This window comes from Gasterosteus aculeatus, chromosome 21 (genome assembly GCF_964276395.1).
Source record: "Gasterosteus aculeatus chromosome 21, fGasAcu3.hap1.1, whole genome shotgun sequence".
NCBI classification, from domain to species: domain Eukaryota; kingdom Metazoa; phylum Chordata; class Actinopteri; order Perciformes; family Gasterosteidae; genus Gasterosteus; species Gasterosteus aculeatus.
The window spans coordinates 465,100-477,830 of NC_135708.1; the positions used below are offsets into that span (position 1 = coordinate 465,100).

The following is a 12,731-nucleotide window of genomic DNA, read 5'->3' on the forward strand; positions in this document are numbered from 1 at the left end:
AGGGGCTTCTCTATGAATAGCACACGAGAAGATGGAGGGCAGACATTTTCATACACGCTATCGCTTCTTCATCTCCAGCGGTGAAAATTCTTGAGCATAGAAGGAGAGGGGGGGGGGTGAAGATTCTATCACATAACAGCAGATCTGGGAGAGTACTGGATGCCCCCCCCACTCAGTCCCAAACGCACACAGCATTTCACTCGGTACGACTGGGACGGACGTCGCGGTACAATGTGTCCACGTAGGTGATGAGTCTTTGTGTGGAATGGGCTGCTGGTTGGGGGATAAAGGCTGAGAGCAGGAATGTAAAGGAAGCGATACAGAGACCAGGGTCTCAAATCTGCTGCCGCGGAACATTTCCTCAAGTCCTTTAAGTTGAAAGACTTGTGGAACGGAAATTGTGGAAAACTGAGCTTTCTGTAAAAGAATGAATCCTATTGATGTATTTTGTCAGACTTAAACCCAGCGGTGTCGGTCGTAATCATTCCACCTCCACAAACCATATGAACTCTCTTCTTCACGCGCGTCCAGCTGACATCCAGCGTTCTGATAATTAAAAGGACGGGTCGCACTCCAACAGTGAGCAAGGATTGGCTGTTTCACAGGGAGAAAAAGATTTCTGTAAAACCTGTACAAAGACCTCTCAAACTTTGTTCTGCTTCCCTTTATCAAAGTAAAAGTTCCCATTGTGCTGTGACTATAAACCGTTTATTGCCTGATATCTTCATGTTTTAAAGGGATGCATGCCGGGTAACGTTACCCGGTAACAGCCTTTTTATTTAGGCAAATCTAAATCTAAAAATGTGTATTTGTGGCATCTTGGTTTACTATTTACAACAAGCAACACATATGCTGATATTTACACATCTGAACAAACACATCAGCGTTATGTTATTACGACACCAAAACGTATTCAAATAGACCTGGTGGTTGCAGAGGTGCAACCTTTTAAGTATGTGCATGCAAAGCTGAAATGACAACTAACTGTCGCGCAGAATCTGAGTGTTACATTGAGTGTGATGCGGTGATATGGAACGCTCAGGTCAATGTACACCGGTACTGTACATTATGGCTCAATAATGCACCCCCCTGTACATTATGGCATCTGTACTCTGTTTGCGGGAAAGGAGGACACAGGATGGAACCTTGTGGTCGGACCGGGACACCTCACAAGGACGTGATGAAATGAGACGAAATGAGATGCAAAACTGCTCGTTCCTCCTCACTGAGAGCAAAACACTCGACTAGATCTCCACTCTCTGCTGTCCTGCTGCTAAATGGTGGAAGGAGGTCTGTGAAGACATCAGGACCACAGAGAGCCTTCACATCTTCAGACTAAAGACACACCTCTTCAGACTGTGTCCTTATGGTTGAAATGTTCTTATTGTCTCTCTGGATAAACGCATCAGATAAATGACATGTGATGTAATGTAATGAAGCGTAAGTTAAAAAGTCCTTTAAGGTTAGTTTTTCTATAAAACAGGTCTTGATGTTGTTATTTTATTAAACAGACAAAAAAGCCGGACAAACTGATTTTTTTTCCGTTTATTATGGATGGGAACGTTGACTATCTCCGTGGATGTCTAGACTACGTCCATCTCAGACATCCACCATCCTCAAATGTTGTAATTACTGGGCTCACGATCGGCTGCGACTCTTCATGGGAGTCCACATTAAAGAGCTTAATGACAGAAGGAGAGAACATGCCTCCTGTTTATAATGAAATCTGACTGCAGTCAAATATGTAGCGGAATAAACCATACTTATTGTGCAATTTTCATACAACAATAAAAAAGTATGAGCCCCCTTTCCTCCGTTTAATAGACCACAGCGACAAACAATACATCCCTGTGTGTCCTTTGACAGACTGTGTGACCTGCCAGCGGTTGCCCGATGTGTGTGTGTGTGTGTGTGTGTGTGTGTGTGTGTGTGCGTGTGTGTGTGTGTGTGTGTGTGTGTGTGTGAGGGGGGGGGGCAGCGTCCAGGAGAAAGTGGTTTAAGAGGCTCCTGGATGACAGAAGCCTCCCAAATAAGATTATACTTTATTGAGGGAGCAAAGAACTGTCTGTAATCCAGTTTGAAGAGAACATCAGTCTTGCATTAAAATGGGAAAGTTCAGGCTCTGCAATATGGACGAATAAGGCTTCAGGTGAAGTATGAAGAGAAAATACACAGTTCCTCCCACCACCTCCTGCTGAGTGTGCAGTTGAACCCCTCACTCATCTCACAGCAGCATCTGTTGGGAAGAACAATGCTCAGATTCACAAATGTGATGATTTGAGAGCAAATCTTAATGTTATCTCTGGATATAAAGAACAGAAGAAAACAGGAATGAGGTGAAATCAAGTCTTTGTTTGTCCGGTGGAGTTAAGACTTCATTTGGAAAGTGGAGGAAAATGAAACCAACAATGTTGTGGTTTCCCAACTCGTTGCTAACGGGAAGTTAAACGAAAGAGGTTGATTCTTCGCTGGAAACTGGGGGTTGGTCACATGACGCGGCCCCCGTCCAATGGGAGCTCTGTGTGCTTTTCACACGTCCCATCGTGAGGGCCAGGTGAGGTCTGGAGCCCAGCGTGATGCTGATGACCAGCGCTGACTACGACACCTCCACCTGGACAACACCTCCACCTGGCCAACACCTCCACCTGGACAACACCTCCACCTGGCCAACACCTCCATCTGGCCAACACCTCCACCTGGCCAACACCTCCACCTGGCCAACACCTCCACCTGGCCAACACCTCCACCTGGACAACACCTCCATCTGGACAACACCTCCACCTGGACAACACCTCCACCTGGCCAACACCTCCACCTGGCCAACACCTCCACCTGGACAACACCTCCACCTGGACAACACCTCTACCTGGCCAACACCTCCACCTGGACAACACCTCCACCTGGCCAACACCTCCACCTGGACAACACCTCCACCTGGCCAACACCTCCACCTGGCCAACACCTCTACCTGGCCAACACCTCCACCTGGACAACACCTCCACCTGGACAACACCTCAACCTGGCCAACACCTCCACCTGGACATCACCTCCACCTGGCCAACACCTCCACCTGGCCAACACCTCTACCTGGCCAACACCTCCACCTGGACAACACCTCCACCTGGACAACACCTCTACCTGGCCAACACCTCCACCTGGACAACACCTCCACCTGGACAACACCTCCAGGTTTCACACAAGCGCAGTCAGCCATGTTTCCTCTTCTCAAGGTTGTCTTTATTACGCCCTTTGGTTTGTTGACAATCAGCACAGCTCGATCGTATAAAACAGACGATCGGCAGCACTTTGTCAGTGTGTCCTCAGAGAGTCGGTCAGACGGAAGCAGCTGGACCTTTAACGGTTGGGATCACCCCTCACCGTGGGTCAACCAGCATCTTTTTAATAGTGTAATCGTCATAGTGTGGAACAAAGTGTAGCGCTGATGTTCCCTTCATAGTAACTCATCGCTGAATGAATGTTGTACCGGAGCTTAAAAACAACACCAGTTGACCTCAAAGTCAGTAAATCCCAGCCGTCTCACAGAGACGCACTACTCAACGTTCTTTGATAGATTCTTGATAGACATCATGCCACATTGAATTGAGACACGTTTAAGTGTTATTATTGTTCCTTTTTGTGTTAATGTTACAATATGATCACGAGTGGCATGTAGCTTTGTTTTAGATTTGAATCTCTAACTGAATTCGTTGAGATTTGCGGTACGTACTTGAACTGCTGCTGTGTGGAGAGGATGCTACGTGGCGTAAACCCTGGCTCCGCCTCCTCTGTCCTCGGAGGACGAATATCTGAGCCAAAGTCGCCACTCTTTGACTGGAATGTCCCCTCAGGGTCCCGTCCCGTCTCATAATTCAGCCTCGCGTTAGTCCGATGGAAATCAGGACCAATGTTGTCTTTAATTCCTGAGACATCTTCCTCTATATCTTCAGTTCAAAATTGAGGTCCAGAGCGTCTGAGAGGAAATCTCATCAGCCGCCTTTACAGAGTGAAATGAGAGGTTTATTTCATCCTTATCAGGGTTCGTTGTGGAGAATCCAGCCTGGAGGTTTGTCTATTAGTGCTAAAGAAAATACAAACACAATCACAAAATGACCTTTTTTTATTCACAGCTTAGTCGTCATTAACTGGATACCACACTCAACCGCCAACGTGACTTCATGTCACACTTCCAGGTAATCATTGTCAGATTTGTATTTCTTTGTTAAAAAATATCTGAAATAATACAATTTACTGACGATTTAACTTCAGTATTGAGTGATTATTTCACAGAACTCTTTCACCTGAACCGTAGCATTTTCCCTGTTGGTTTAACTTGTATAGATTGTATGGACTCATGTGTCTGTTCAAAAGGGGAGTTCATCATTTTACATGTACTGCTCGAAAATAAATCACAGCCGAGTCGTACGGGACATTGTCCATTTACACGGCTGGAAGTCTGTCCAGCCGGCGGCGTGATGCATGTTATTCAAGGCCTTTATCCCTCAGTAGCTTCGTCACCGTCTCCAGGTAGTCACAGTCTGGATATCCGTCACTGAAAGCACACAAAGGACACAGACACCATCACTTCATCACATGACTTTTCCTGGCAAGCCCAAAAAGCGTGCATCGGTCATTTGTATTCAACGACTCCGCGTCCACTAGATAGAAAGACAAGAGATGAGATCCGTCATCAGTCGTGCAGCGACTTGGCTCACTGGTGCAAAGCTTCTCAGCCGGTTTACAGGGACGAACCCCGTGGGAAATCCTGCAGTGGTCCCTAATCAGCACTAAGACACACGTAATACACAGCGCTGTGACATCAGGGGCTACAAAGCCACACAACAATTATTACACTTATAATGTATATTGTATGCAAATTTCAAACTGAACAAACTACATCGGTCGAAGCTGGAAGCCAACAAAGGGGCCGAGACACAAAACAGCGCCGGCGTTCCGGTCACACTAAAGGGAAACCAACACCGAGCCCTCGGATCATATCAGAGCTCCTACTGGCTCAGCAAGCTGCTGCTCAACGCCATCAGGGTGTGCCTCCATTCCATTGGCTCGCTGCTCCGGAGAGAGGCGGGGCTTCAGCCGGGAAACAATGTCTGCCATGAAGCGGCCTTTCTGGACGGGGCAGGACGTGTTTCACGCGTCTGCAGAGCGCTTGGAAAGACGAAGTTTAGGAGGATCTGAGAAACCTCTCCGTAGAGAATCATCGTCGAGAAGAATAGGAATATTTCATATTTTAAAAACGATAAGAAGGTAGAAACTTGAGTCATTCGCTGCAAGTAATCATTCAGCTGAACACGTTCTTAGTTTAACGGAGTGTTTGTATGCTGAAACCTGTGTGTGTGGTGATAGTAGTACTGATGGGAGCACCAATGGTAGTATTAATGTCAGTAGTACTAGTTGTAGTACTGTTAGTAATAGCAGTATCAATTGTAGTTTCACTACTAGTGGTACTACTACTTGAGTTAATACCAGTGGTTAATTGATGTATTAACAGCAGTATAAATAGTAGTTTTGATATCACTTTAAGGAGTAGTTGAAGTAATAGTAGTGGTCCTTTTAGTATTTGAAGTACTATTAGTACTAGTTTAAGTACTGATGGTAGTTTCAGCAACACTGGTATTTGTAGCAGTAATACGTAGTTAATCTTCCAGCAGCCACAATCAGCTGTGTGTAGAGACGTAAACTACGCGCCTTCAGCGAGATATAAACCATTTCCACAAAGAAGTACTTTTCTCAGCAGCTTTTGCATCCGTTGATTCCAAGTAGTGAAGTTGCTGTTTATCAGGTGGCTCCAAAGTCTTGTAATATCATTTAGAGCAGGTTGTGTATAACAGGGGAAGCGTTTGTGATCAATTCAAAGAGCCCGGTGGTCTTTACCACGTTCAATGGTCCTGTTGTGGAGGCAAACTCCTGCGCAAACCAAAGACTTGCATTCAGTTACACCTGGGTCCACTGGACCAACTCACTGCTTCATCCACGCATTCTATTCCACGTGCAGGAAAGCAGACGGTGGAGTTCCAAGCGTCTACTCACGGGCCTTCGTCTGCTCGCGTTTTAAGGGGGACGGAAGCTGCGGTGACGGCGTCCTGTCCATCTGCATTGGTGGTGACGGCAAACAGGAGCTTCTGCACGAAAGCCTTGTCCAGGAGCTGCAGAACCTTCCTGCCGTCCCGGTTGTCGGGCAGGTAAGCGGAGCACTGCAGCCCCGCGTAGGGCCGGCCAGGGTGGGGCTGTTTCTCCTGCAGGAGGAGACGTGCGTTAACCTCGAACCCACGTGCTTCTGGTGCTGTGGCTTCATCACACGGCACTCCTGTGTGCGGGTGTGCCGATAGCAGAAAAAAAACACAGTAAATATTTGGCCGTTGCATCAGGCTCACCTCGTTTTCTTTATTAAAAAGTACAATGATACTCTTTGTGCTCTGCCTCAAAACACAGTGTCACATGACTACTTCCATAAACTGGACCGACGGGCGCTGGTGTAGACAGGAAGTGGATTCTTTGCTTGATTACAGGTTGTTATGGATGGAATTCGTAGTTGGGATGTGACCTACTATCTGCCGCAGCATCCGAGCCGCAGCTCTGCTAACCGGACCGACCGGACCGACCGGCCCGACCGGCCCGACCGGCCCGTCCACTCCGTTGGTGGAAAGAATCCTGCGCTCGGGTCGGCCGTCTCCTGTGTTCTTGTGGGTTTGCATCTGACGCAATTCACTGTATGAATCAAGCGTGTTACTGATCCTAGTCGATGTCAGTCATCGTCCGCGGGGGGCCGGAGACCCTCCCAGCTTACATCGGAGAAAGGGTCTAATGTTTAGCACCACGTATCCTTGGTTTTCTGTCCTCCCTTGCTAAAGTGTGTCAAATGCTACGGAGGAGGTGCGATAGCTGATTAGGGATCTGGAAAGAGGACCTGGCCTCCGTGCAGTGACTTTTGCTCGTCAGTCAACAATCAGATAGTTCAGTTGATTCACTAGAGCTGTTGGCTTACTGTTTGTATCCCGTCTGGGAAGGTGAAGTTGACGTGCAGGGTGTGGTCCTCGGGGAATCCCGGGAGGTCTCTGGGGAGGATCATCCAGGTCATGTGGCCCTCCGGCTGGCAGTCATTCAGTCCTCTGTTCTTCCCCTTCATGTCGTAAGTGGCTGCACGCAGATCCGTTTAGTCAAACCGTCCAGAGGGAGTCAGGAGACGCACGGAAGGTTTGAAGTCACACAGAAGGCGGGTTTGCACGTACCTTGCTGTGACAGGGGCCGAGGACCCTTCCCGTCCAGGTAGCGGTTGCAGTGCAGTTTGTCACTGCTCTGTCCAGAGCCCATCCTGAGACGCACTAAACCAAGGAAAGCAGCACTGGCTGAGGACTGCTTACCAAACACGGAGCACAACATGTCCCTCTTAACACTACAGGTGCGTCTACTGGACATGTGATCTCACGCCGTCATCAGCATTTAAGTTAAGCTGGGAGAGAAGAAATGGTTCCAGTTTGAAGGACATGGGAAAAACAGGTCTATGGTTATCAGGAAGTAATTATTTGGCTTGTGGGAAATGGAGGACGCTGCTTTTTCGCTTGTAACCATTTCAGTGAAACCCGCCTCTTTCATGGAAGACAGTACGTCCAAGGGCAGTACACAAGTACATGAAATATCTACTGGGCTCAATACAAAGCGCCACAGAGGCAAAGCGAATGCACAGCTTACAGGAGTCGGCGTGAGATGATCTGACTATTCATGTTCTGCTCAATACTTCGTTAATGAAGTTTTATTTGTGCGTATTTAGCGACCACTGCAAAAAATAATGTACTCGTACATTGAAGTGCTTTGGTTGGTTTGGGGTCAGCAGTTTGCCTCAAGGTAAAACCTGTTTGTCCATTCACATGCCTGCTGGAGACACTGTCCCCACTTACTGCTGTGTCCTGCTTGGAAGGACAGTTGACGAAGAACTAATTCACCCTGAATCTATGAAACACAGCCAGTAGTCCATTAAAGTACGTTCATTCATTTTATAGTCCCAACAGATGTAACATGCGTGTGTCATGATCGTGTCCATTCGGTGCAGATGTGTATCGTCTCCTGTCAGTCAGCAGTTATAAAGACAGCTGCTCACTCAATAAAAGGACTAGCCGGTGTTTTCATGTTCAGCAAGTAATTAGTAATCTAGAAGACACATTTCTACATGCAAATGATACATTTAGACAAAAGAACAGGATTTACTGAAGACTTCAAACCAACAGTTACTCACAGTGTTTGTTACGCTGTTATTACACAACATGAGCGGAACTGGTCACCGAGTGTCCCGTTGTTACTCACATTAGTACCATTAAAAGTTGTCTCCGTTCCTTCTCTGCCTCCCCAGCGCAGCTCGGAGTGTCTTCAGCTCCCGAGGACCTGAGAGACACAACGGGAGGGACGAGTGTGTCACACTGCAGGTTGTGTCCTGCTGAGAGACTCTTCAACCGGTGTAGCAGCTCTGACAGGATCCGTAACATATACGTGAGTGTGTGCGTGTGTGTGCGTGTGTGCGTGCGTGTGTGTGCGTGTCCTTTCAGTTCACTTCCTGGTGACACACTTCCAAACGCCTTCTGCGTTTCTTCGTCTCCTCTAAACCAGCGGTTCCCAACCTCCAGAACGCCGCGGCCCACTTTGCAATCTGAAAATCTTTTGCGGCCCAAACGTTTAATCACAACTCTGATCAAAACGTAAACTAGGGATGATTAAATGACCGGAAGAATTTAACCGATTAAACATGTATTAACAGACAATGTGTGTTTTGTGAACCATTTTCTCCGGCGCTCCCTGAAAGCAGCTCCATATCTCACGCGCTTGAGCGCCGCTCAGCATCTCGCCGCCGTAGACGGGCTTTGCCGTGTTTGGCAGAGTGTAGAACCAGTACGGATCAACCGGTTAACCAATCTGTTCGTTTAAATTGTTTGTGCTTCATCAATTAATGTTTCTGTAGCGGTCTGGATTATTACCGCCGCCTTACAGGGGTTATAAAGCACTTACTCTGGGTGGGACGGGGTCTGGGTCCCTGCGGCCTCGATGCTCAGGTGAGTGAACAGGTGGTTTACTGTTTAGCAGCTATGCTGGACGGTAGCTTCTTCGACGGGGCAAAGTGGGCTTCAGCAGGTGGTCGTCTGACCGGGAAAAACACTTGACGCACCCGTGGAGCCAAAAACCCGTTTTCCCTCCCTCTCTCCTGCGCTCACGTGAGTCTTAAAGCCGTAGTACATATTTGTACCCGCTAGATTTCACATAACTAACGTGCCGCATCATACATATTTTTATGTTAATTTCTAACTTTTCAAATTTGAAAATTAAAACCTTTTTATTTATTTATTGTAAATGACCTCTCGCGGCCCCCCTGGTGGGAATCGCTGCTCTAAATCATTTCTTTTTACTTTAATGTAAAGCTCCTCTGTGGGGGGCCGTGGTTTGATCCACGGCCCCCCACATTCTACACCTCCTTTGTCGTATCCAAAGTACCTCCTCGAAGCATTTCCACTCCGCCCGGTCGTCCTGCTCCGGCCGGTCCTGCCGGTCGTGTGTACAATGTTCATCAGTGGTCAGAGTTTAACAATTAGAAGAACAGATCGCAACGTCTCACAATTTAAATCAAGAAATCCCCTCGGCCAGAAGCTGCAGGACGTCAGAGAGCAGATAATTGATTAGTTTGGGCGCGTCTACATCCGGCAGCAGTGCAGCACGTTAATAACTCGTAGCTCTTCCTGTTCCAGCATTGCTAATCCCATCTGTTCCCTCGTTGTCCTCTGCGTTTTATACCTGTGAAGACAAAACGTATCGTTGGTTGGTGTCCTACAGAGTCAAACGTGATGATTGTCTGTGTCACGGACGGATGCCACCGTCCGTCGAGTAAAGCACCATCCTGTAGATGTATTTTTACAATTTGCATACGGACTAGAAAAATAGAGGAAACGTCATACGTGTAGAGCAGTTTTCTTAAATAAATGTATAGAAGGGAACAACCTTCTTGCGTTGTCGTAAACCTCTGAGCCGGACAGGAAACGAGGATAAAGTTCATCACTTCACTAGCGTGAAAGAACCTCCTGTCGCCTCTGCAGGCCTTCATATGACACATGTTCATCTAAAATCACCCGTTGGCCTCCCTTGCTGAGTTATTCCTCTCAGCTCTGCCAGTGTGTGTGTGTGTGTGTGTGTGTGTGTGTGTGTGTGGTGACAGTTTGTCGAGATCCGTTTTGATGCGTTTGGTTTTGTGTATTTCATGTGGGGTCCACCATCCAAAGACAGACCTGAGACACGGGACAGTCTTCTCTCACACCCCCAACACGACACCTTCCAGCGTGAGTGGCTGCTGAGGTCACTGAGGTCCCTTTCATACTGATACAATTAGACAAACAGTCTTCTGTTTGTCTCCACACCCAACAGAGGACACGTTGTCTCCCGATCCCAGAATAACGTCCGCTTAACACCATGATCTCATTGAACTCTAGACGACATTCTACAGCCTCTGAACTCATCCTGCTGCTCAGATATTCTTTTTTTAAACATTCCACACGACCGCTGACTTATAGATTGTAAACACATCCCTCCTCTCGGGTGTTTCCCCAAAAACCCTAAAACTGCTCTGATGAATCCGCACCTTAAGAATGAACCAACAATGGAAAATTATAGACCAAAATCAAACCGGCCTTTTTTATAGTAAAATCATTTAAAAAAGGCTGTTTTTCAACAGCTAAACTACGTCTTGGCCGTAAATATCCGGCTTTGCACCACAGAGATTAAGCAGAGACAATGGAAGCACTTCTATCTTAGTGTTACTGGATCCCAGCGCAGCATTTGACACGTCGACCCTGACGAACTCAACTGGGGGGAATCTGTGGCTCGGATTATGGAAATCATAGATTCCATTTGCTTCCCCTTCCCTCCCATTTGCTCTCCCTTTCCCTCCCATTTGCTCCCCCCTTACCTCCCATTTGCTCCCCCGTTCCCTCCCATATGCTCCCCCTTTACCTCCCATTTGCTCCCCCTTCCCTCCCATTTGCTCTCTTCTTCCCTCCCATATGCTCCCCCTTTACCTCCCATTTGCTCCCCCCTTACCTCCCATATGCTCCCCCTTCCCTCCCATTTGCTCTCTTCTTCCCTCCCATATGCTCCCCCTTTACCTCCCATTTGCTCCCCCCTTACCTCCCATATGCTCCCCCTTCCCTCCCATTTGCTCTCTTCTTCCCTCCCATATGCTCCCCCTTTACCTCCCATTTGCTCCCCCCTTACCTCCCATATGCTCCCCCTTCCCTCCCATTTGCTCTCTTCTTCCCTCCCATATGCTCCCCCTTCCCTCCCATTTGCTCCCCCTTTACCTCCCATTTGCTCCCCCCTTACCTCCCATATGCTCCCCCTTTACCTCCCATTTGCTCCCCCCTTCCTTCCCATATGCTCCCCCTTCCCTCCCATTTGCTCCCCCTCCCCTCCCTCGTCCCCCTGTTTCCCGGCCTTGCCAACCCGTGTCTGCTCCTCGGTTATTGGATAATTTGGTTTTCTCCTGCGTCTCGAGGTACTAATTAAATGGCTGTACGCTGTCAGGAGATTGTCACTATTGATTTTTCTTTCTACGAGGAAGTGCGGAGCCTTTTCAGTCTGAGGAAGCCGCCCCCCCAAACCTGCTTCCACTCCCCAACACACAGAAAGCTAACGTCCGCTTGCTTTAGTCCCACAGCAAACAAGGGTCCTTGACTAGCCAACCAAATAACCCTGTGATGGTTTAACTGGTCTGTCGGGCTGTGTACTGGGGAGATCTTCAGGGAGGGGGTCGTCCCACGTGGCTGAGCTGGTCGACAGGGACTATCTGGGGGGGGGGCTACATTGTGTATTGGGACTGTGCTGTTGTGTCGTTGGAGACAGCTGTCCCCAGAGCTGTCCCTTTTCCAACACCTTTTGCTGCCACTAACCACTTCCTTCTCGACAAGGAGCCCAGCATGAGGCAGCAGCATGTGACTGTTCAGTGGGCCACTGGCTGGTCCACCTCAGCCCCCAAGTCCAGCCCACTGTCCTGTCCCCGCCAACAGGAGACGGGAGACAGAAGACCAGAGGCCAGCCAGGCGAGAAACACAGAGGGACACCCTGGATGTGTGAGGAGCGCCTCTCCTTCCACAGACCACCACAGCTAAAAGCCGCCTGGTCATCAACAAGGGTTTCTGGTGAAATGTTCTGTTCCGATATGAGGGTTCTGGCACAGAAGATGTTGTTTATTGTTTTGTAATTTGGGGTGTTACAAACAAACAAGACATTTTTAGGAAGTAGTCGTTTAGTTCAGAAACACGTCACTTTTAAAGCAGACTCTTTAAATGAAATAAAGCTATCTCCTCCGTTCAAGCAGATGTTTATTTCTAAAGCATCATTAGACATGTCCTGTTATCAAAGAGCGATGCGTGAGAAAACAGGATGAATCACACGGCAACTTCTTATGATTTACTTCTTCAGGAGGAAAGAGAGATCTGCTGGTCCACAAGATGTGATGCAGAAACACACAGTGAGCTGATTTAGCCTGGAGGGGGAGAGAGGGGGAGAGAGGGAGAGAGGGGGAGAAGGAGGGAGGAGGAGGCTGTGACCAATGTGCTTTGCTATCAAGCGAGATGAGTCTTTTAACTCCCTGAAACAAATGGAGAGATCACGGATATTAAAACAGACAAGGCCCCTTTAACGTACTTGGTGCAATTTGCTTGAGTTAATAGTCTGCGGGTGGAGATCTG

At 48.1% G+C, this 12,731-nt stretch overlaps 2 protein-coding genes across 9 annotated transcripts in view; one reads left to right on the plus strand and one right to left on the minus strand.

Annotated features, from left to right (window-relative positions):
• The window catches only part of LOC144390244 (protein NLRC3-like), a 111,842-nt gene that overhangs the window by 31,349 nt on the left and 67,762 nt on the right, over positions 1-12,731 (plus strand). The gene's annotated exons all lie outside the window — the stretch shown is intronic.
• dtx3la (deltex E3 ubiquitin ligase 3L a) lies at positions 4,100-8,685 on the minus strand. Of its 8 annotated transcripts, none has more exons than XR_005710341.2 (5): positions 8,314-8,529; positions 7,245-7,337; positions 7,001-7,152; positions 5,979-6,251; positions 4,100-4,549 (listed from the first exon to the last, which is right to left on the minus strand). XR_005710341.2 is itself a non-coding variant. In XM_040166655.2 (5 exons), the coding sequence occupies exons 2-5, from the start codon at positions 7,324-7,326 to the stop codon at positions 4,480-4,482; spliced, it is 510 nt and encodes a 169-aa protein (XP_040022589.2). In that variant the 5' UTR covers positions 7,327-7,337; positions 8,322-8,685; the 3' UTR covers positions 4,100-4,479. The 8 variants fall into 8 exon arrangements, 6 of the variants coding, with proteins under 6 accessions (XP_040022589.2, XP_077952953.1, XP_077952955.1 ...); XM_040166655.2 differs by having other exon boundaries at positions 6,046-6,251; positions 8,322-8,685; XM_078096827.1 differs by having other exon boundaries at positions 6,046-6,251; positions 7,245-7,465; positions 8,314-8,445.

Coding starts and splice junctions, on each gene's coding strand:
- dtx3la (XM_078096827.1), bottom strand. CDS start 7,431: ATGTCCAGTAGACGCACCTGTAGTGTTAAGAGGGACATGTTGTGCTCC. Junction 6,252..7,000: donor TCCCAGACGGGATACAAACA/GTAAGCCAACAG, acceptor CTCCTCCTGCAG/GAGAAACAGCCCCACCCTGG. Junction 4,550..6,045: donor ACGCGAGCAGACGAAGGCCC/GTGAGTAGACGC, acceptor GTGTGCTTTCAG/TGACGGATATCCAGACTGTG.